We start from the raw sequence: 24,750 nt of genomic DNA, 5'->3' as shown, positions 1-24,750 counted from the left end.
TACCTTGGAGAGAAGGACAAAGAGTGAAATAATCTAAATCTAACCATTTTCTGACTTTTTGAAGTTATCTGCTACAAATTTCCAAAATCTTTTTTTATGTTTAAACATGAACTAATTCACTTTGAATGTATGTAAAAGTCCTTAAATCTCCTCCTTTAAAGGCAGAATGGATTCTGATCTGAATGGAGGGTAGGCCTACAGTGTAAGAAGCCAAAACAATTATTAAAGTGGTTCCTCATTGGCGGAAATGGAAGAAAAAATTATTGTTCTGCAGTAGTTGGAATTGTTTAAGCGGATTTGAGATTCTGACAAACTGACAATTTTCCAAAACTGACATTACGTTGTCTGCATTCATTATGAAGTTGACAGTGTTGTGTGTAACGCATTACAAAGTATTTGCACTAGCTTTGCACCAAATTTCGGAGGAGCGCCTGTTTAATGAAAGAGTATAAGGCTATAAAATAAGCCCTCATATATTTTGTGTTCACCTATATGCCCAAGATGTATTGAGGCTATGTTATTTGATATGGTTTCATAGGGCTTTAGTGGTGGTTTTGAAGCCTATAAGCCCAATGTTTTCTTGTCAAGTGCTCTGTTTGTGGCATTTTTTATAATAAAGAGCACAAAAGAAATACCTGTTATGTCCTCCATAGTAGAACTTTATGTAGGTTCTGTGGGTTCTGCCCAAAGTCGAGCAACATAAAAGTAACGTAAAAGTAACGCGTAATGTAAAAAGTTACTTTCCATAGAGGGTATCTAAGTGAAGTAACAGGTTACTTTTTTGAGAAGTACAGTAACGAGTAACGAGCAAACACTACTTTTTAAAAGTAACTTCCCCAACACTGGAAGTTGATAGTGGTAGCCTATCCAGATTGGAGTGTGTAAGCGTGAATACGTAAAATTGAAATGTACAGTATGTAACTGAAGGCACACAAAAAATGATTTGTGCACAAATGGGAGAATTCAGCTGCCTTTGTTCCCAGTGTACACTTATTACACTTATTATCACTTATTACAGTTTTTGCCCATTGCTTACACACTAAACATGAATGCTTAGACCTTAGACCTCAATACTGTACCTAAACTTCTTGTAACATACCTTATACACAGTGTAACCATAGCTTAAACACATTTTCTGCTTGGCACATTGTTTGCAAATCTGGGTAACACTGTACTTGACGGATGAGTTAACTCATAGCAGCGGTCATAAACTGCACATAAAGCATTCATGACTGTTTCATGAGACATGACTCAACATTCATACCAAACCTTTAATGAATGTGGAAGACAGAACGACGACAACTTGTCAAATTAAAAGTCCAACAATCGCAAAGCAGCATTGCCGTTTTTGTTCCAAACCTCTCACCTGATCACATCACATCTGAGTCAATGGGCTACTCCAGTGCCAAAAAAACAGAACATGGTCAAGCAAATAATTTTTGTTTCATAAAAATGTATTTGTTTAACGATGTAACTTTTGCAGATGATTTCTTATTTTTTGCTACTGGGAATGTCCAACCATTCCAGGTTAAACAAATACGGGTCAGCTGAATGTAGGCTAGTTTACCTCCCAGTGTTAAACTCAGTGATTACGAATACTTCACAACTTATATAGTAAAGTGACATTCGATGTAGACTTCATAAGATATTCATGAAATATTTACAAAGGATGGAGAGAAAAACAGCAATGCTGCTTTGCTATTGTTGGACTTTTATTTTGACAAGTAGTTATTGTTATGTCTTCCACATTCATGAAAGGTTTGGTCTGAATGTTGAATCATGTCTCATGAAACAGTCATGTGCAGTTTATGACAGCTGCTATGTGTTATGAACTCACCCGTCAAGTAAAGTGTTACCCAATATACTTATTGCGAAACACTACACATGGTTTCTTACAGTAGACACTTAGAAATGTCCTGCTATCATTGGGAAATCACTTCCATTCAAAATGTAAAACACATCTGGTAATTGGTAATACTCACACACGTACCTGAAAACACTTACAGAGAAAACTGAACACCAGTCATTCTGAGACTTAGCACTACAAATAGACCATTGTGTTCAATAGTGTACTTTTACATTGAGTACCCGTGTACAGTTTTGAACTTGCCTCTTTACTCCCCATTTCTAAAACCTACTTATTTTCAGTGTGCCAATGAAAAGTACATGGCCACTAGCCACATGCCTGCATGCATCTTTTGCAAGCAATGGAGGAGGTATGCAGAGACATTAATGTGGGGTCAGGTCAAGGTGAAACATGAGGTGATATTATCCCCATTTCTTAGCCCCCAAGGATATTGTTTGATGTAGATGAGGTTACTGTATGTGGCCAGATTCCAATTGAAGTCAGGATCTATAGACCTGCCTGCCCTATTCGTTGCAATTACTATATATTTTGTACAATTACATTTTTGTGGAGTTATTTTTTGTTTAATTTTTGTTTTGTTTACAGTACAGTAACAGTACTGTATTGATTACATTGATTATATGTGTGTGTGTGTGTGTGTGTGTGTGTGTGTGTGTGTGTGTGTGTGTGTAAAAAAAAACAACAACACTAGAACCTGATTACTGGAGCATTTCTATTCTTGAGTTTCAGAAAAGACTGTGTAAGAAAATTACAATACAAATAGTAAAGATAGCAGTGTTTTGTATAAAGCACATCAGTGTGTTGCTGCTGATTTGAAAGAGTAATTCAAATGGTGCATGTGTGAATGGATTGTTAAGTTTTGATTGCATTTTCATTTGGCATAGATGTGAGTGGTTTGACATAATGAGCCAAATTCTGCAAAAAGTGTGTGTGCAATAGGCAAAAACTGTTCACTCACCATATTTTAAACCAGAGGTGTCATGGCAACCACTACTATGGTGTTGTGTACAGTATGCTCCTATATTTCTCAATTGATTCTAGTCCTATGCAGCAAGCAGTGCAGCAATGGCCACAAGCTTTAGGCTTTAAGCCTAGTTTTGCTGCTTGTCATAAGATGTAAGCCATTCCCTCTGTGCAACTATGCATCAGGGTTTTGCCTGGATTTTATGTGCATACATCACAATCACATTTACATAGGCTAATTATTTTGAAAGGAGCATAGTTGCATTGCCATCACAATTTTCCAACTCCAAGTCAAGTCTGTTTATTTAGAAAATGACTTATTTAACAGTGTTGTAAAAACAAATTTCAGGACCTAATTGACAATACAACTGGCAAGTTACTTCATCCAAGATTGCCCTGAAATATATTTTTCTTTTTGAATTCAAGAATGTTCTACTCTACAGTGGGCAATGAAAACAAAACCCTCTCTATTTAACCCATCCTCTACATTTTGACCTATTCTATAATTAGGAACAGCGAGAACATACACTTGGAACAGGAGCAGTGGGCAGCAGCAGTGCCGTGCCTGGGGAGCAGTTGAGAGTTAGGGACCTTGCTCAAGGGCACTTCAGGTGCAAATGTTGAGGGGAAGGAAAGCACTCTTCATTCACTACTAGCCCTATCCACATTTTTAAATTGTATCATACTTTCAGAGTATCAGGATATCGTACTTTCAGTCAGGATGTCGAACTTTCAGTCATAAGCCACGTCTCTAACCTTTAGGCCATTGCTGGCCCCAAATTGTTTACACTGCAATCTAGTGATACTTTTTCTACATCAACATTACAAACATTCATGCCGGAACTGAGCTAGCCCTGGAAGCAAATGTAATTTGCTGCCGCTAGGGTGCATCTAGATCTTTAGGCTAGAACTGAGCTACATTTTGCAAAAAAAGATACAGTGTATAATCAAAGCCTGAATAGAACCCACCTGTTTATTTCACTCCTCTTACAGTATATGTTGAAAAATCACAATAAAACCCAACAGACTTCACTGCCATCTGTGCAAAGACCTAAGCTGTGCTAAATAATTTAACATTAATTTACCAGCTTTGTCAGAGTGAAGGGGTTTCTGGTAGCTTCACAATCTGATATGTAATATATCATGCAAATTGCACTACCTATTAGATCAAAGAAAATTATTATCTCGCCTTCAACAAATTGAGAATAATAAACTGTGGTCTGCTAGATCTAGAGTTGTTAGTAGTTAATCTGTGTGTGTGACCTCAGTGGCTCTGTGTGCACTGTGTACCTACCTATACCTAAAACTCATACCGTAGTATATTACTTGTGGGCTGTTTTAGATGGGTGCTCAAAAGTTGAATTGCAATTTTATGCACAGTAATGCCATGACAAATTTTAAATGTCAGAAATGGTATTAGAAAGTCAGGCCTTATTGTTATTGTTAGCCTGGAAGAACCCTGTACAGTATGTCTGTCTGGCAAAGAGGCCATTTACTCCCATTTCCAAAGTTCCTAAAACCCGGGCACCAATGAAGCAGGCTTAACATGATGACATCAAACCAGTTTTTGAAAAATGTTTGTGGTGAGATGTGTTTTTTTCCCTTATTGCTCTGATTGGTTTTAGGTCTATCCAATTGCATCAGGAGGCATTTTGATTGGTGTTCGTTGGTGACGCCCCATGGAAATGGGGGTGAATGAGTCTTGTCCAGACCCAATCTCAATTTCAAGTGAGATAAGGTCTGGTGCTAACCAGGCTAGTTTATTGTTGATTTGCAAATGCTTTTATCCAAAGTGACCTACAATATAAGAATGTTGATGTATAGAATAATGTAGACCGCTGTAAGATGGCTATAAGAATAGGGACTCTCCTGAAAATCCCCATATATACAGTTATAGTTATAGCAATAGTGACCAGAGTTACAGGAAAAAAAAACTATCTTGGGGTCACCAAGTCTCCAAAAAACATCAAACACGTCTTTCATGCTAATAGATAATTTAGAAGGCATGCATCTCCTGCCATTTAATTGCAAATGGATGGAGTTTGCAAAAATCTACTGGGACCTTGCCTGGGATGGTGTTCTTTGGTTACAGTAGGTGTTTTTGGCAACAAACAGTCCAAGTGGGTTTGATGTATAGAAGGTTGACGATAGTGGAAAGAACCTATGCTTATGCATACTGATACGTATGGTGGAGCTTCTGTGATGTTGTGTCTGTTTTTCCTCCAAAGCCCAATTGAAACCTTGTTAGGGTGCATGGCATCATGAAATCCATAAAATACTAATTGAAATCTGGCTGCCTCAGCCAAGACACTAGAAATGGGTCATGATTTGACCATCCAGCAGGTCACTGATCCAAAGTGATCCAAATGATCCACAGTATATTTGAAGAGTTCAGATGCAAAAGCCTCTAAACGCCACCTCCATAAAAAATGAGATGATGATTGTGAGTGAATGCTCACACATAGTATACAATAATCAAATAATTTAGCTTCAAAGCTCGCCAAATACCACTCTCTTCCTGGTCTGAAATATTGATTTGTAGTCAAAAACCTATAGGAACCTGATCAAGAATGCTCATTTAAAAGAAAAATTGGTCAGACTGATTTAGAGGATTTTGTATCTGAACTCTTAATTTTCAGATCAACACAAAATCAAGCTTCTGCCATGGTCTTCTCAGTCCTCTAATCTGGGAGGTATTCCAGAAATGAGCTTTAACAAACTCAGTCTAACCTTGATTTCTGGGTTGATTTAACCTGAGATGGGGAAACTCTGGGTTTTCATTTTCAATACTGTTCATCTGAGTTAGTTCAATCAACACCAAGTTTGTTCACACAGTTCAGTGCATGCCCAACGTCTAAGAAAAGCCATCATCAATGGAACCATGGCAACCAGTGACAAAACTCCCACTTCCTACATCACTCCATTTTAGAAGTTATAATAGCCTATGACACATTTTAAGAAAACAATGCAGACTGCCATGAAGTTGGTGCTCTCCCATGGTGATCTCCCAGAGTTTCCCTCAGGGTTAATGAACTCAGATTTTTACAAAGCAATATTTCTGAAATACCCTGATCTCTGTAGAAAACCAGTGGGTGTGCTAACTCAAATCTCCTGCATGTTATTCGCCAACTTTTATGGGATGATATTGGAGAAGAAATATTTCTTTTTTTGATTAGGTATTTTTTTCCAAAAATATTTTTACCAGGGTTAGTGATGGCATTGTACATAGGTTTTGTATCTATTTTAAAATATGCTTAAAATCATTATTTTTATTTGTACTTTAAGTATGTAAGATTTGAATTTTGGAATGAGCAGTTATTACTTTATAGGAAAATATTCCTTACTGATGGTCAGTCAAGCTGTAGCTTCATACACATGCATGCTATCCTGTGCAGTCTGCACACGTGCTGCTAAATCTTGTGTGTGTGTGTGTGGGTGTGTGGTTGGAATTTGTATAGCTGTAGCAGAGTGGGCGAATGAGCCTGGGGGTAGAAATGAGAGTGTGTGTGTACTTGTAGCTTGATGGTGAAGGAGAGAATCTCTTTTTATGGGGAAAGCCTTCCTGATGCATACTAACTGAGGCGTGTAGATCTCACTCGCTCTCTATGTTGCATGGTTATATAACAAACTCATAGAACTAGCAGTTCAGGGTTAAAGCACTTTCTCACCCACCCACACAGCCACTGCTCATGCTTGCCTACTGCGCAGACTCATCACACTTCTCTGATCCACTATGCAGGAGAGCTGATCTTACACAGAAAACACATATTAAGGCACCACTACAAATGGTAGAACCTTCTAGAACCACAATTCATTATTTTCTGCACTCAGCTCCTACGCTGATAGGTGTTACACCTACTATTCTATTGAGGGTGAAGCAGCACATAAATACTGAAAGTGTCTGTAGTCCCAACGTTGCACTTTGTCACACCAGTAAATGGCCAGTTGTTTGTCATGATAATTAAATAAACGTTTTTGCTTTCTGATTTAAAGTAAAGGATTAATTTTAAGCAACACAATGTAAGAACTGATACTCCTTGGCGTAATTACTGCGTACCCCTTTGGCGTAATTTTTGCACATTAGAAAATGTTGCTAAAGGGGTATCGAGTGTGTGCACAAGGGATGAAAAGGGTCACATTTCTGAACGATACACTAAAGTTATGTAGTGTAATACCAGACGTTTCAGCCGTGCAGTGGCAATAACAGAGATAACGTTCTCTTTCATTTCAATCAGTGTACCTTAAAAATTAGTTTGAAGCCATTATGTTAGAGTATAAAATTACATGCAGTTGCTTTAAAGCAGGACTAAGGGGTTTCTGTCTAAAACTAGCAGTTCAAAGCCATGCAAGATCCTTACAAATACCAACACAGCTGGCACTGGGCTTGTGTCTTTGAATGGGAAAGCTTTTTTCATATTTTTGTGGGGTAGTCTGGCTCTGACTGTAGAACTGCACAGTCCATAGATTTGGCAGGTTGTTGGAATTACAGGATTACATTCAAACTGTTTTAAGGAAACCACATCATAAAATGTTAAGGACATCATACGTATGTGATGCATAGGTGTTTATTTGACACTGTTTAATTTGTTGCTGATGATCATAGAATTACAACTTGAAAAGCTTTAATGGGTGCCAGATTGCTGTATTTATTTAGAGTCCATTTAGTCAGTAATAGCTCTACAAGAGTCCTTGTAGGCCTCTCGATTACACTATTGATGTTCTCTGTTATTTGCTGGTGATTGATGAAAATATTGTCTGTCATTATTAAGTCATCATCAATTTTAGGATCTTTTTAAAAGGAATATTACATGTTTGTGTACATCTATACACTTATCAGTTACTGTATATATTCTTGACATAATCTTGTGTTACCTGATTCTAGCAAAACATATTCGTTGCTGTCAGAATAGAGTTCAGAATTCTTGTGCTGATATTTCAAAAATATGTATCTTTGTGATTTACTGAGCCAAAACCCTGATGAAGGGAAAATAGACTTCTGTCAAAGCCTCCTTATGGGGGCCGTAGGCAAAGCACTCAGAGAGAGAGAGAGATAGAGATAGAGAGAGAGAGAAGTGAATAGAATAGAATAGAGATAGAGATAGAGAGAAGTGAATAGAGAGACAATGTGCAGGGCAGGTTGAAAGGTGGGCAGAATGAACCTTAGCATCAGGGTCCAACATGACCTGAGAAGAAATATGCCATTTTGGCGAGTAATAGGAGTAAATTGAAAGCACATTGAAGAGTGAGAGTAAAAGCAAAGCAGCTCCTCTTGCCACATGCATGCTTTAAAAGGTGGCTGCGCTCATCTGCAGCACAATGAATAATTAACAGTCCTCCTTTTTCTTGCACTTATCACACTATGGAAGCTCAGACTGCTTGCAGTTTTTGCAGTGCCTGCATTGCTTGTCCACTCCTTGTAACCAGCATCACGAAAACAAAACAAAGCAAAAAGATAAAAACCTAATTTATTTTTTTATAACGTGTGTTTGTGCACAATGCCTGACAGGATACTAAAGATATTTCAGTCAGTATGGCATTCAAGGCTTACTTTTCAGAAACTCCAGATAGGAACTACCTTTACTGCTATGCTAGTCTCTCTCATACACTAAGTTTTTTTTATCCTCCAGATTCTCCCACTCCCATATAATCCTTTCCCATGATACATTGCAGTATGTCATCCAGCCCAAAAATGGCACTTTTTTTTTGTTGGCACAAATGGCACTTTGTTTTAATTGGGGGCCAAGCAGCAAAGCTGCGAAGGCACCCATTGTGTTTCTATGATTTCTTATTATTGGAGGCCAAGCAGCGAAGCTGCGAAGGCACCCATTGTGTTTCTATGATTTCTTATTACCGGTATTATTTAACATCTTTCCTCCGCCATTGGAGTCTATGGCAGCCCATAGAACCGTCTGGTGAAAAGTTGTGAAATTTGGCACACTGATTGAGGACAGTCTCATGAATTTCATGAATTTCACCAAGTTTCATACCGGCACCTTGAGCGCTCTAGCGCCACCAACAGGCCAAAGTTGGACATGCGTTCACGCACGTAACTTATGACCCGATATGGCCGAAATGAGATATCGTTGGAATCCTTGGACCAAGCCGAGTTCAACGCACCCTATGACGTCATTTTCTGCCATGATGGATTTTCCGCCATTTTGGATTTAATCAAAAACACTAAAAAGTTTTCACAGGTCACAAATTTTGTCCAATCGACACCAAACCTGACACACATGATCTTCAGACCAAGCCTCACAAAAGATACTCCTTTTCGTCTTCGGAACTAAAACCGTTTGCCCGTAACAGCCAATCAAAACTTGCGGCAAGGCCGCCAAACAGGAAGTGAGCTCATATCTCAGCAACCCATTAATCTATCATAACCAAACTTTGTACATGGACTCAGGACCCAATCAGGGGGACGCTCAAGAAATCTGGTGACCTTTGACCTCTAGGGGGCGCTGTAATTTAGAAACATGCCTTTTGGCCTGTAGCTGCTGTTGTGCTTAGAATTAAAACACACTAGTGGTGTCTGGTAATACTGTTGGAGGTCCTTAGGCCGACCCAAGCCAACTTGTGATGTCATCGTAATTGATTCGGCTGCCATATTGGATTTAATCAAAAACACGTACAAGTTTTTACAAGTCACAAATTTCAGCGGATCCTCACCAAAATTGACAGAGACCATCTTCAGCCCATGCCTTATCAGTGCATTGCTTTCTGGAACAATTGACAAAAGCATTTGCCCGTAACAGCCAATCGAAATTTGCGGCGAAGCCGCCAAACAGGAAGTGAGCTCATATCTCAGCAACCCTGCCATGTATCATAACCAAACTTACTACATGGATTCATGACCCCATTATGAGGACGCTCGAAAACTTCGGTGACCTTTGACCTGTAGGGGGTGCTGCAATTAGCAATATTGCATTTTGATCTGTAGTTGCTGAGGTGTTTTATCGATCTTTTATTTTTTGATGTGAAACTGATGAAAACATGTTCCATCCAGTTCATTCTAATGCATGCGTGCAAGGGCGGGGTGGGACGGGCAGGGGTGATTGGTGGGGGGGCTGGCTGTCGGAGGCGGCAGCGGCAATACTCAGCCCTGTTTCAGCCCTACAAAGTCAGTTATGTTTTGATGTGAAAGCTGTTGAAAGTGTTGATCGCGGGTGCCTGCTGAGTTCTATCTTGTTGCAGTAGCTACTCCGGCCTATTCTGCTTGGCCCCCTCATTGCTGCTTGCAGCTATATTTTCATTTGTCTTTACTTGTATAGCAAAGATAAAATGATGGTCTTCCACTAGTCTGGAGGTGAGAGAAGCTCTTCCCTCTCTTTTCCATCCTCTCTTCACCCACACACCTTTCACGGAGGTGGGGAAATATGGTCGGACTTGTGTTAGGTCACATAGCGCAACCCACTCGTTTCTATTTGTGTCTGATAAACTGCTGCAGCTCTGAGTGAAGTCATACTCACCCCAACTGAAGATGTTTTGTTCTTTTCTTGTCCACTCCCGGTGGTATTGACATGCACTCTGCTGAGGTGTGTGCGTGTGCGTGTGTGCACACATGTGTTTTTGTATGTTTCCATGTATTCAGCTTTGAATGTGAGTGTGATCATAAGTGTTTGAACTTGGGTGATACCCCCAGGGTAGGAATTTCACGACGGCCATGGCCGTCATAGCCCCTTGCATTGGCCGTGATGCCCCTTTGAAAATCAGAGGTTTACAGGCCACGGTGGCCTTGGTGCCCCCTTCTTTCAATGTTCTGCTTTGCGTCCTACTAATAGCGATTTTATTTGGGCTAAAATGGTGAAATTCCAAGCCTGGATACCCCTGTTTTTAAAAGACAAGTTAGTACACAGATTTTTTGAAACATTTTGATAGTCATACATACATTAATGGGCCATGGTCCATCATTGGAAGGGGGTTATTTTAATTCATGACTCCATTTGTGCTGTGTTATGACTGGGATTATTTTTCAGGATGTACAGTACAGTATGTCTTTGATGATTGACCTACAGCTTTCCTTTCCTTAGCTGATTATGTCTGATAGGATAATTTGTATAATGCAAGCTTACTTTCTGTGTGAACTGTATCACTGGGTAGGATTGAGAGACAGTGATGGGAAGATAGACAGTTGGCAGTAGCATGGTTTCAACAGGAAACTTCAGGGATTATTTTGTAATCTCAGTGGTCTTGATTTTATGTTCACCAAAGAGCTGAAGAGGTCAAGTACTTCTCTTGGGATAAGAAGACTATGCATCTGCAACTAAAAGCTGGCTGTGTTCGACATTGTGCAATAAAATAACCCACAAATATATTGATGTGCTTTGCATGAATAACTTATAATTGACATTATGTGTATTTAGATTAAAACTAAATTAACAGTTTAGTAACGTTGATGACTTAGCAAAGCAATTTGTTGAGATGTACAGTATAACATTTAAAACCATTTACAAATTACAAAGTTTGTTTTACCAAGACTATATTTATATGCTATAAACTTGGTCTTTAGATCAAATGAATATTCTCATATTCTCCCAGTTGTGGAATTACATTAGGACTCTAATCTTCCTAATCTTCTTACAGTGTGTTTCAATGTGTGAGGTTTGTGTTGATTGTGAGTGCTGTGCTATCTGTTGTGCAGGATGATGAAGTGGTGCTGCAGTGCTCTGCCACCATCAACAAAGAGCAGCAGAAGCTGTGTCTGGCAGCGGAGGGCTTTGGAAACAGACTCTGCTTTCTTGAATCTACTTCCAATTCAAAGGCAAGTCTGAAGGATACTGCAGTAGACAGTGGTTTGTGTTATATTGTAAATACACATTTACTCATTTTAGACCACTGCCCCTGAGAATTAGGTACATGTATATTTAAGAGAAGCAGACCTACAGAAAGACGCTAATGTTCAATCCTCAGGTGGTGTTGTGAACAGAGGGGCCCACTTCATAAGATCTTTGACATGATTGACATAACATGCTCTGCTGGCATGTCTATACATACTGCTCTGGGTTCCCACATACTGTAGAGATTCAGCACAGACTTAATCCTTGTAGGAAACTGCTCCCCTTTGTATTACAGAATTACAATGGGAAAATGGTATGTTGACTCTTAAAGATATAATCCAAAATTCAAAGCCACCAGCCTACAACACCCAAACACTTTAACTTATATTGAATCATTCATATTTCCCAAATAAAGCCAAAACCAAGATTGTGTTAATGGGCTCATTGATCAGTTGCTCAGATCACGTCTTCTGATTTGTTATTTGGCAATAAAAAATATTTTTAAACTACACATTTCACAATACTGACCTTAAACATATCCCTCTACATATCAGAGGAATGACTACCTGATGTGTTTATTTCAAGCTCGGTTTGACAATGAGATTGGCATGGCTTGTCATTCAGTGGCTGTTCAGGGGTGTGTTTCCCAAAATCATAGTTGCTAAGTTAGCAACTTTGTTGGTTACAATGCAATTTCCCATTGCCAACCAACTAAGTTGCTAACAGGTTTGCAATTATGGTTTTGGGAAACGCACCCCTGATCAGTAGCACCATGTGCATAAAGAAAATAATTGATTGATTCTTATATTGTGTCTTCATAGAATGTTCCCCCAGACCTGTCTATATGTACCTTCGTCCTTGAGCAGTCACTCTCGGTTCGCGCCCTTCAAGAGATGCTTGCCAACACAGAGGAGAAAGCTGAGGGGGTGAGTACTCTGGGTCTGTCATCAAACAGAGCGGTTGTGTTCTAAATGCAGATAAATACGATTAGAAGAGAAAGGGTGACAAGCAGAGACTACAGAGAGTAGATAGGTGTTGATCAGTGTCTGAGAGAAGTATGATGTATAGGTATGACCTTACAAATGACCTAGAATGGATGAATGGAGTATTTGACCTTGTTCTCTGATGCTAACATAGAAGGTTTGCAACTTCGGTCAGTCAAAACATGATCAGATGCTATTTTACAAGCCTATTTGCAACCGTATAATTTGGCTGGGGAATAAAACAGCCCATTTTAGCAGATATCTAGCTTCTCCTCATGCTTATCTGGCATCACATGAATAATGAATTGAGCTTTACGCTGATTGGCTGCCTTGCAGCCAAAGACTGTTCACAATTAGCAACTTCTAGCTAAATCTCCAACTTGGAAGTGGTAACAGAACATGTGGAGGGGGGCAGTGATCAGAGGGAGGACCATTTTTAGTGGTCATTTCAAAGTCTGAGATTTTCATGAAAAAGAGGAGACAACCGTGTTTCCGGTTCACCGTAACTTTGTGGCCATGCACCGAACTCCCCTCATTCAACAAAGCCAAGGTCAAATCTATTTTCCATTCTATGTCATCTTCAAGTGTTCCTGCAGATCAACTGGGAATGGTAGCAAAATCAGCCTCTGGGAGCAGACATCAAATGTTTACATTAGTTTACAGTAGTAGCTGCAAAAGTAAATACAGATTGCTTTGTAAGTTTATATTTCTATGCATATTTCTACTTTTTTCAGAAGATATTTGTTGTTGATTCCTTCCAGACACTAATAATGCAGTGTGTCTGTCAGAAAGTCTGTGGGGCATCTTGTGAGGGGGAACCCATTGACTAACAACTGTGACAGTGTTGTTGCTTTATAACCACCACTACAGTGTTAAAATGTACATCTTTACATTTGTTGGGAATTATCTTTACACATGGGCTCTATTTCTCCCCACAATTCATGAAATGTAAGTTATTAATTGATTTATGAATATAGACGACATGATTAACCCATTTTGAGCAATACATTTAGCATTTTGTCTGAAGATTGAATGTGAATGGGGTGATTTGGGAAGGTAGCTGTCTGTTTGTTGAGCTTGTGCAGGATATGTGTGCCACGTCTTCTGTCTCCGCATTGTTGTGTGGAACACAAAATAGCTACAATGATGTCTTGTTTGCAGCTTTTGCTAAATATTTAGTCATCACCTGGCATGAAACTTAAACATCTCATAAACTCATTTTCCTTAACCCATATGGTGAAATAACATACTTTTTTATGTTATTTACCTGGAATTCCAGCGTTCAACCATGAACTAATATCTCAACATGACTCCCTCTCACCATCGATCTGAGAGTTGAATTATTTGGCATAGTGAACCTTGTTCAGCAGAGAGCTACAGGACATGAGCCAAGAAAATGCAATCACACACATGATTGAGTTAGAGCTTTCACACATTCAAATATGCTATAACCATTCAATTGTATACAAAGTATACAAAATGGACATAGTAAAACATGCAGTGGAGCCAATTGGGGGAAATGAAAAATGACACTATAATATAAAGGACACTTTATTATTTATTATTTTATACAAGCTAGAGACTATGAAACTGGATGACAGGATGACACTCTATAACCCTTTGAGGTGTGAATTCTTTTCACGGTGTTATGCTCTGGAGAGAATTTCTTTTAAGGTTCTTCTAGACTTCCATAATTTTAAGACATATAATCAAAGTAATGTTAAGCCTGTTGTTTGTTGCATGTTTTATTTATTTATTTATTTATTTATTTATTTATTACCAGATTTAAATGAATTTTACCAGTCACAGATTCAGTGCTTCATTAAGCAGTGTTATAGCTATGTTGTTGCTGCATCCTGTAGTTGACTGTTCTATGCCATACTAGATATTTCACTATGTAATGCTGAGCTGCAATAATGGCTGCCACAGAGCTTTTGCTGACCTTACATTAGTGTGGGATTGTTCCTTTTCCCTTAACTAGCTAACACAGTTGGGAATAAATGTGTTTGAGTAGGACCGTTCTCCAGTGAGCTCATTGGACACGTCTGCAATAACAACATTCAGCATTTATATCATTCAATAAATTATCTTTTTACTTGAACATTTTTCTATGGACAGTGCACAAATGTAATTTTAGAATAGTTTTTAGTGTAGAGCCACATAGCCTTCACATTTGCACTCTTATTGCCAATGTAGTTTACTCAGGCCATTTGGTAGCAGGAAGCTCAAGCAAGTTATGTTGGGTAATGCAACAGAAAAAAATACTCAGATTAAAGGATGAAGTCCTAGATCTCTCTTCTCCTTTCTCTGTGTAATCAGATTTACAATGAGCTTAAACAGTTTTTCATCACCTCTTTCCTGAAGTGCAAGTGTTGCGGTCCAATGCAGGTCAGATAGGTAAATGCATTTTGCTGATGACGTGTAATCCCTCATGCAGGGACCTCCAGTAATGAGCTCACACAATGCCAGAGCTCCGGAGTACAGCTCCCTCCTTATCCAGCTGGCCATACAGGCAGACATCAAGCTCCATTATCACACAGCAGCACAAGGGAAGAAGACAGTAGAAAATACAGTGTCTTCCACGGTTCTGTCCTCAGAGAGTCAGAACTTTTTTCTCTCTGCTTCTCTGTCGTGTTTGTTCCTGTCTCTTAGCCATTTCTAACCCTGACACTCTGCCTCATGCCTCATTTACTTTATTGCCTTTCCTCCACAGTCCATCTCTTTCTCTCCTCTTTCTCTCTCTCACTCACTCCTTCTCACCCCCATCCACTGTCTCTCTCCTATCTTGTAAGTCTCTCTCTTAGGTCCTTGCCTTTCAAATGCAGCTTGAGGCACATAATGTTCTGATCTCATGTCCCTAATATGTAAAGCGATAAGCACTATACGTTATTTATTCAAGGCCCATTCCATATTGGCATGGACAGAGGATTAGACCAAGGGAGACTTCCCTGAAGAGGAAAGGTGTACAGTTTTGATGATGATTATTATGTAAAGCAGTGATTTATTAAGACTAATTTACTAAGCCTTCCATACTCTGAATTTGTTTGTCCATCTTTGCACATTTTCTCAGAACTTACATATATGGACGAGACAGAGCAACATTTGAAACAGACAGATACCGGTAGATATTTGCAGATACCGGTAGATATTTGCACAAAAAGGGAGCATAAATCAGGCTTTATTCTCTTCCTTTATGAATGTTGAAAGACATCCATCAGATTATTAATTGAAGTACACTTTTAAGAATGACCTGTAGCCTCCAGTGAAGAGGCAGTGTGGTGGCAGTAGGCCTACACACTGCAAGGTTAGGTCACTTGTGAGTATAACCACCAGATTTCTCAAGCAGTTCTTAAAGGAGAAAGCCGGTGATTTTTCACATAGATCTCCAATGTCACTGAGTACTGTCGGAAAAACAAAAACAAATGGTTTTACCTACAACTATAGCTCGAGTTGCTAGTTTGTGGAGTTAGAGCTTCCAGGCAGCTACGGTGCGTTAGCTGTTGGCTGTAGCAACTCGAGCTAGGTAAAACCGATTGTTTTCTTGTTTTTTTTGGTACCGACAGTATTAGGTCACCTCAAGAAACGGAGATCTTTGTGTAAAAGTGCTGGATTTCTCCTTTAACTTTATCAGTTTTAGCAGTGTTTTTAGTGGTTTTGATCTGTTTGTCCCTGGAAGATCAAGGCAACTTCTTTTCTCCTCCCCTTTATGCTTCCCATTTCTTCAGCAAGTTGATGTGGAAAAATGGGTATGTCTTCCTTTTCCTCATTTACCACTCATTTATCAATCCATGCTCCACGTTTCCACTTAATTTTGCCATTTTGTCATTTTTAAAGCATTATTGCTTTACCTTTTTACCCTGCCCTACTGTGCCACACATAACTACCGTAGTGCCAGATTTCTTGCCCTAGCTGGGTCAAATCCATCACACATACCAGTGGTAGCACATATCCTAAACTGCTGTTATTCTTTGTTGGTTTTCTGAATCCCATTATTCTCTTGATTTATGGGCAATCAGAAATTCATGATGAAGGTGAGTGCTCCCTTCTCATCTAAGTGTGTGTGTGTGTCTGTGTCTGTGTCTGTGTCTGTGTGTGTGTGTGTGTGTGTGTGTGTGTGTGTGTGTACATACAGTATGCTCTATATCAGGGCTTTTCAACTAGTGGCCAGTGGGCCGGATGCAGCCCGTTGGATCGTAGCTGCAGCCCGCCCGCACACTGCCTTCAAATCTGGCTTTCATGACTATGCTATCAATACAATAAAACGACAGCAAAGTGAACAATGTCACGCAGCTCGCACCTGTCACACTGGGCTGTCAGATGGGTGCGTTCATAAATGAAATCTGACACTCTGAAAAAGGCACGGTTCAAAAGTTTCAGACTGTGCTCAGAGCGCCTGGAGTGGCAATTTACGAACGCACCTATAACACAGGAATCCACACGTTGGCAGCAGTAGCCTAATGCTAACCATGTCTCTGTCAAACAAAACTCTGAAAAACAAAATTGATGATGAAAACAGGCAGATCCAGTCGGAATGGACTGACAAGTATTTGATGTTGACGGCAATGTAAACAAATTCAATGACTTCATCGAGGCATTAAATGCTGTTTGTCAGGATAGCCTACTGTTTCAATGGTTTCTTTTAAAAGTACAAGCTATGACAGAGGTTAGGTAAGAATGTTATATTCCATCCCATGATACTGTTTTACTGGTTTGTTTGACAAATAATTTATATGGACCTGCTCTATTAGCACCTTTTCTGTTTTGAATTGTTTTGAGAGCCTATTGATCTCAGAATAAAGGAAGGTCCACCACATTCAGTGTTTGTGAATATATTTAACTGAACTTATTAAATGTAGCTGGATACTCATGAATGCATGTCTCTTATAAAATCAGTTTAGCAACACCATATTTTGGAAGGCCTTCAAAGGCCCACTTGGTATTGAAGTTGATTAGCCCTGCTATATATTTATGCTTGTGAGTGTGTATGTGTACATGCACCGTTTGTTTTCTACAGATGTCAACAAGTGTGAGTGCCCCTGAAAACAATTGAAGTTGCATTGTCAGCATATCTGAGCTCTCCTACTTTCCCACCACCTTTTGTGGTGGTTTAGTTTTGTGGTGGACAAATTATTCTGTTGTATCGATTAGTTCATAATAAAGTATAATTTGTAGTTTTATTTGTGGTTTTGAAGTTTCAGAGCCATTTGTATGTATCTGTTTGACTTCCATGTGAGTGTCTTTTTTTTATGAAGACCGGAATTAAATGTTTAATTTTGAGGGGTTATAAATATGAATTATACACGTCAAGGACTTTCAAAAGAACTCACATTAGTACTTAATAAGAATGGGTCTGTGGATGTCTGTGGATTTCATTGTAGTAGTAGTTTCATTGTAGTAAAATGTGTCATGTGTGCGTGTACGTGACTGTGTGTGTCTGTGTTTATGTGTGATCAGACTGCCCAGGGTGGGGGACATCGTACTTTACTTTATGGACATGCGGTTCTCCTTAGACACTCGTATAGTGGAATGGTGAGTTTTCTATTTTTCATTTTTATCCAGCCAACAGTATTTCAAATCTGTCACTTATCTAACCCTCAGGCTCTTCCTCTCTCATGTGTTCTTTCTTTCTGTTCAGTACCTGTGCTGTTTATCAACATCACGGTCCTCAACAGATAAACTAGCATTTGATGTAGGTCTGCAGGAGGACACAACAGGTAGGTCTGCTTGCCAATACCTCTATAATACTTACTATACTAGCCTGATATTCCATAGCAAAACCTGTCTAAAGTTATCAAGTGTAGATTCCAGTTCTGCCGAGTCCGCATATTGTGGTTATATAACAAGCAATCTTAGGATGATGGAAATCGGGCCCACTGTGTGCCGTTTTCTTTCTGTGTTAAGTCAGATGCTATGGTTTTTTAATGACATGTGTTAAGTCAGATGCTATGGCTTTGTAATGACGTGTCAAGATGCTATGGCTTTGTAATGACGTGTTAAGTCAGATGCTATGGCTTTGTAATGACGTGTTAAGTCAGATGCTATGGCTTTGTAATGACGTGTTAAGTCAGATGCTATGGTTTTGTAATGACATGTGTTCAGTCAGATGCTATGGCTTTGTAATGACATGTGGGTCATGTTCCACCACTCTTACAATTCTAATTCTTCTTTAGCCTGTGTGTCTTTGCAGTGTTATATTACATTACATTTGGTTGACACATTTTTAACACATTTTTATATATGGCAAATCCCAGTTAATCAGTCCATCAAAAACACATCCTCTGTGAACAGGTGAGGCATGTTGGTGGACTATTCATCCCGCCTCTAAACAACGGTCAGAAGGAGAAAAGGTGCGCGTCGGTGATGACCTCATTCTGGTCAGTGTCTCTTCAGAACGCTACTTGGTAAGCCCCTCACTATTGCCACTATTATGCTACTTCACGTGTAAAATCTTTGTCTTATATGTGTATGTTGTATCACAGTGATAAGTGATGTGTGCATGAGGCAAGAGGCTGAAAAACAAACACGATTTGATTTTCCTATACTTTGGAATGCCTAATTTTGCCTCAACTCAGCAAAATTCTTCAACTGTTTCTCTCTGTCTCTCTGTTTTTTCTTTCATTATCATTGTATTTGTCTTCCATCAAGCACCTGTCGTATGGGAACGACAGTCTGCATGTGGATGCAGCCTTCCAGCAGACCCTCTGGAGTGTGGCCCCTATCTGCTCAGGAAGCGAGGTGGCACAAGGTGGATATCTATCTGACAAGCACACATACGCTGCTTTCAGACATAGGTGTAGGTCTGCATGTTCTGTGGATATCAAGCAGTTGGGCCGTGTATCTGAACAACATAATCAGACATTTGAAACTCCGAACTTAAAATACTCCCCTCCTAGTATTTCCAACGGATATTATGTAAATGAGCTTGTGTCTGAATGAAGCGAAGAACATGCAGAGATTCTGTTTGTGTGCGTATTCAACCACATTCAACCTGTTCAACCAAGCGGAGATTCTGTTCATGTGCGTCGTCGTTCACACATAATGTCCGCATGTTAGCATGATATCCGAATCACCCGAATGGTCTGACCTCCGTTTGATAAAGATCTGCATATACTGCGGAGGAATTGTTAGTTTCAACCTTTAATATATCAACTCATTTCTTTTCTGCTAAACACATTAACTTGCCGAATAGCTAAACCAAGTAGGACTTAACTCTGGAGTTCCACTATCTATCTTGACTCATAGCAAATAAACATATTTATCTCTATAGAGGGGATGCATGGGAGCTGTTATATCCCATTCAGGATAATGGGATATAACAGGGATGTAATAGTCATACAAGTCAATGCAATAGCAGATCCTCTTCCAGCTAGTTCTGCTCTTGAAGGGCTGATTCAGTTTGAAAACACCAGTATAGAAATTTAAGAGTTACTGTTTTTTAGGTAATTCATTAGCCATGTTTACACGGACAGTTTTTTTGTCATTCCAATTAAACTATTCCAATTGAAATATTTGTGCCGTCTGTTGTGGTGCTCGCACAATAGAATCTTTGATCAGAATAGCTATTGCCTACATTTCCTTGAGAACATACAGCAGGCAATCGGATTGATCATACATGGCTTTTCAATCGGAATAGGAACGGACTACACAACCTCTTTCATTCTGATTAAAATTCTGATCTGATCATGCATTTTTTATCCCAATTGAGATGTTTATATGAGAAATTTCATTCTGATTGAGACGTAATTCTGTTTCTAATCAAATTGTCCATGTAATAATCGAAAGTGTCCATGTACATGTAAGCGTGGCTATTGTGTGATGCTGAATTGCTGAATAAATACACACACTGTTTTGAAAATGTTAAGGATGATTTGAGAAATGTAGCAAAGCAGCTGAGAAAAACTGTAGATAAGATGATTTGTGGTGTATGCATGTTCAGATACACCTAGGTGCATATGTGATTTACCAATGAAAGGGTACTCCAGCTAAAACATCAAATCCACTGCTATAACAACACAGACGATCACATAGGTTTTTTCTATATCATCTGCTTGGCTTAGGCTTCCTGATTGGAGGAGATGTGTTGCGCCTGCTCCATGGTCACATGGATGAGTGCCTGACTGTGCCATCTGGAGAGCATGGAGAAGAGCAGCGCAGGTCAGTCTCTGGGCTCGCTGAGAAACTACCTCCATTGTGTGGTGTCAGCATGGTGTTTGCCTTTTATGGTTTCCTCGGGACGTCTCCTGGTGACAGGGTTTACAGAACAACTTGATAAAGCATACTGTGTTGTTATTGCTGTGGACAGCTTGTCTATAATTTCAAAATGGAGGACGGCACTGACGCCTTGTACATTATACCTCAATGTTATATTTTAGCAAACCAACATGAAAGGAAGGGTGTACTTTGCACATGGCCATAGGTGGGCTGTTTTTTCATTTAACAGATTTATTGAGGGGGAGTGAACTAGATTATAATGTAGAATAATGTAGTCAATGGAATGATCTAAGTATATATTTACTGTTGAAAAATGCTGAGATCATGACCCTGTTATGATGGATTCATTTTATTTTATCAACCACAGGTCAGGGAGTGATGCTGATTGTGCTGCTCTGACTTCCTGCTTCAGTTTAGCTTCTGAGAAATGAAGCAAAGACAGACTATCCACATTGACCTTTACATTTCACACCCTGACTACAGGCTTTACTTCTAAATATAGGCCTGGGCAGGCTGATTGGGACAAACATTCTCTCACAGGATATACTGGCCTGTGCTGTTAGGGTCCATTGCCATCACTCTGGTAAATTAAACAATCTGTTAATGATTGCATTCAGCCATTTCTGAGCCAGTGATTTGTGTCTTGTCCTAGAAAGCACCACTCTTAAGGACAGTGGCTTCAGTGTTAACACTAAAGGCTTCTGGAAATCTTCACATACTTTTTACTCCATTATGCTGATATTCTCTGTCTCATCCGTCTGGATTAATTTAGCTTACTTCTGTACTTCTGTTGCCATCTCTCTCAAAAACAAAAAAAAACACTGTATGACTAAAACCTCTATGTCTAATGTCAAATGTCTAACTGGCTTTGCATTGTATGCCACATTTCAAAATGCTCATTGAGAGCTATATTCTGAGGTCCTGAATGTGTACTCTCAAGTCCTCTGATACTAACTTAGCAGCTCATGATGTTTAATCAATCTTAACAGGAACAGTGCATGCACAGTTTGTACAATGCAAGTCAAATTTGTGCAATACTGTGAGGAAACAAAAAATGACTTCTTATATGAAATAGACCAAACTCAAGTTAACCTATATGGGGCAAAGTCACCCCTCAAACAAGTTAGCAATATTGTGTCCACTTTAGATGCACTTTTTGTCCAAGCTAAGTAGCTCACCTTCAAAGTAGGGCGCATGCTGCTCTGATTTTACTACAGGAGATGCATAAGAGAAAAGAGAGGTACGCCACTCTGGGATTTGAACAGAAGGTTTCACTTGTTTGCCTTAATGTACTCTCTTCTGACCAAAAGCTATTCCCAAGATGGAGCTCTGACTTTTTGAATAATTACAGTATTGCTTTACCTCCCAGGACCCCTTGCGATGAGATGGATTCATCACATGAATGTTCTGTGACCTAATTACCAGGCTGTACAAATTTACAATGTACAGTAGCAGAAGAGTTTCTGAATCTTAGAAGGTAGAATCGTGGAAGAAATGGTTATAAATAGATCATATTTACAGCAGGACTATTTCCTGACAACTAAAACTGAGACAATGAAGTGACAATTAAAGATTTTGAAAAACCTTCAATGTCTGTGAAACAGAAATAATATGCTGACTCACTTTTGACGTGCTCTTTTAAAGGCAGCGCTCCCAGGTGTCAGCACTGTAACTCAGACCCTCTCTCTTCCTCAGGACAGTGCACTATGAAGGGGGAGCTGTGTCCACTCATGCCCGGTCCCTCTGGAGACTGGAGACTCTGCGAGTTGCGTAAGTCACATATTGTAGGCAACAACCTCAACTCTGCTCGATTTTCTGCCAAACTATAAACCACAGACATGTCCTGGGTGTGCACTTTTGGGTGGGCATTTTTGAATGAATAAATAAGGTCTGCATCTCTTTTTCAATTGTACATGATAACTGCTAACTCTGCTGGCATTATGTTTCAGCAACACCTCTGTAAGTTCACTTTATCAGGCCAGTGGTAGGTCATCTGTTACATTTTAGGCCACTGCGCATATGTTGCTTTTCTGAGTGGTTAGTGTTCTAAAAATAGTGTAAAGCCTGAGGCATTTTATCAAACTGACATTTTGGGGTTTAGGCCACGCTTCTCAAGGACCTGCTCTTCTACAACCCACATCTGTTGTCTAATTTTAACTTTTTAACTTGAAGTTACCTTCTGCTATAACCTGCCCTTTTAAACACATTTGTAAATGGGACAGCCATTGTCTTGGTTGTTTTGTTCACCATAATGTTAATGCAAACAAATAAATAATGTGCGTCAATATTAGATTCTGCAAACATTAGAATATTAGTTTTAGATGTCATTAAGTCAAATGAAGTCAAGTCAAGTCACTTTTATTTATATAACATTACTCATTAATGCTTGACAGGCCATTTGGATCATACTTTACTTCAAATGCTGTGGTGACTGAAATTAATCCAAGATTATGTTTAAAGGTCACATTTCCCATTTTAAGTGCTTGTACAGTATGCTTGTATTTTGGTATCTGGGATGGCTACCAATGCAAAAACACCTAAAAAAAAATATATGGTTATATGAATATAACCTTGGTTCTTTGTAGGAGAGCACAAGAAGTTAACCAATGGAAAGTCATGCTTTGATGATGTCATCAATCTGAACCAGTCCTTAACCACCCGTTTTAGGGACAACCAGTCCTCATTTACATTCTGAATTGATCAATTAGACCAGGGGCCGTATTCACAAAGAATCTTAAAGCCGGGTTCATATTGGACGTGAAAGCGGCTGCGCTGTTCTATGAATCCCATTATTTGCAATGGCTTGCGCGCAAGAACTGACCTGCTGCTGCGCTGAGCAAAGCGCAGCGCAAGAACTGGCATTTTGCCGCTTGTGCCGCGGTTGAAGTTCAACCATGTTGGAAGTTGTGCACCTAGAAGAAGCACTAGCTTAACAAAGGGGAATATTACCTAGTACCGAATTATATATTTCATATATACATTTACCTTTTGGTTGCAGCACATTTCATATTGCATAATACAGACTTGCCAGAGGATGGTGGTAAGTTGTGTTAAGGTTAGGTAGAATATGTAATAGGCGCAAGACACAAAGCATGGTGTGAGGCCAGTGAAAATAAAATCACTTTTTCTTGTCTGTAGATGGAGTGGCAGTCACACTCGTTGGGGCCAGCCCTTTCGTCTCCGACACGTAACAACTGGGAAGTACCTTAGTCTCATGGATGACAAGAGCCTACTCCTCATGGACAAGGAAAAGGCTGACATCAAGTCCACAGCATTCTGTTTCCGCTCCTCCAAGGTAGAGGCTTCAGTGTTTGTTGTATGATCATACTACCCACAATTACAGTAAAGAGAGGGAAATCTCACGTTTCCCAAACCTTTGTTCCCAGGAAGACCTTATTTTTTCTTATAAATCCCAAGCAGCCTGTGAACTATATATTTGTCCATGGAGAATCTGGAATTTATTTTTAGCATTGCCATTGCACCATAAAGTCCTGATGCCGTGTTGCTGTAACTCTTTGACAAGAGTTTGAGGGGGAGGGATACTCTGTTTACTTTTACAGAGGGCAGCAGAACACCCACAACTGCTGTAATTTTATTTCTGGACGAACAAGTGTTTTTTTTCCTTAAACTAACTGTCAACATTTCCATTATCCTCTTCCAATACTCATAGGAAAAACTGGACTTGGGCTTCAAGAAAGAGGTTGATGGCATGGGTGTGCCTGAAATTAAGTATGGCGACTCTGTGTGCTACATCCAGCATGTTGATACATGTCTGTGGATGACATATCAGTCCATGGATGCTAAATGTGCACGGATGGGTGGAATACAGAGGAAGGTAATGTGGAGGATGAAATCACTTTGCTCATCGTACTAGTGCTCCTCAATAATTAGTCATCATCAATAATGAAATGGACTTGCCTACTTGTATTGCTGTCATGGTATTCCCTGCATG

The 24,750-nt window shown here is 39.5% G+C and overlaps 1 protein-coding gene across 4 annotated transcripts in view; it reads left to right on the top strand.

The window, feature by feature from the left end:
* Positions 1-24,750, top strand: part of ryr2a (ryanodine receptor 2a (cardiac)) — a 110,302-nt gene that overhangs the window by 11,356 nt on the left and 74,196 nt on the right. For 2 of the 4 annotated variants that reach the window (XM_048233680.1, XM_048233679.1), the window contains exons 2-13: positions 11,469-11,588; positions 12,426-12,530; positions 16,313-16,333; positions 16,604-16,618; positions 18,042-18,116; positions 18,223-18,301; positions 18,876-18,988; positions 19,233-19,332; positions 20,645-20,741; positions 22,494-22,568; positions 23,937-24,093; positions 24,469-24,633. In XM_048233680.1, the coding sequence (XP_048089637.1) occupies positions 11,469-11,588; positions 12,426-12,530; positions 16,313-16,333; positions 16,604-16,618; positions 18,042-18,116; positions 18,223-18,301; positions 18,876-18,988; positions 19,233-19,332; positions 20,645-20,741; positions 22,494-22,568; positions 23,937-24,093; positions 24,469-24,633 (1,122 nt within the window). The remainder of the gene's footprint in view (positions 1-11,468; positions 11,589-12,425; positions 12,531-16,312; positions 16,334-16,603; positions 16,619-18,041; positions 18,117-18,222; positions 18,302-18,875; positions 18,989-19,232; positions 19,333-20,644; positions 20,742-22,493; positions 22,569-23,936; positions 24,094-24,468; positions 24,634-24,750) is intronic. The other 2 variants (XM_048233682.1, XM_048233681.1) reach the window with 1 other exon arrangement.

Source organism: Alosa alosa, chromosome 22, assembly GCF_017589495.1.
Source record: "Alosa alosa isolate M-15738 ecotype Scorff River chromosome 22, AALO_Geno_1.1, whole genome shotgun sequence".
NCBI lineage: Eukaryota > Metazoa > Chordata > Actinopteri > Clupeiformes > Clupeidae > Alosa > Alosa alosa.
The sequence above is the reverse complement of the archived record's forward strand: the minus strand, read 5'-3'. Positions and strand labels throughout refer to the sequence as shown.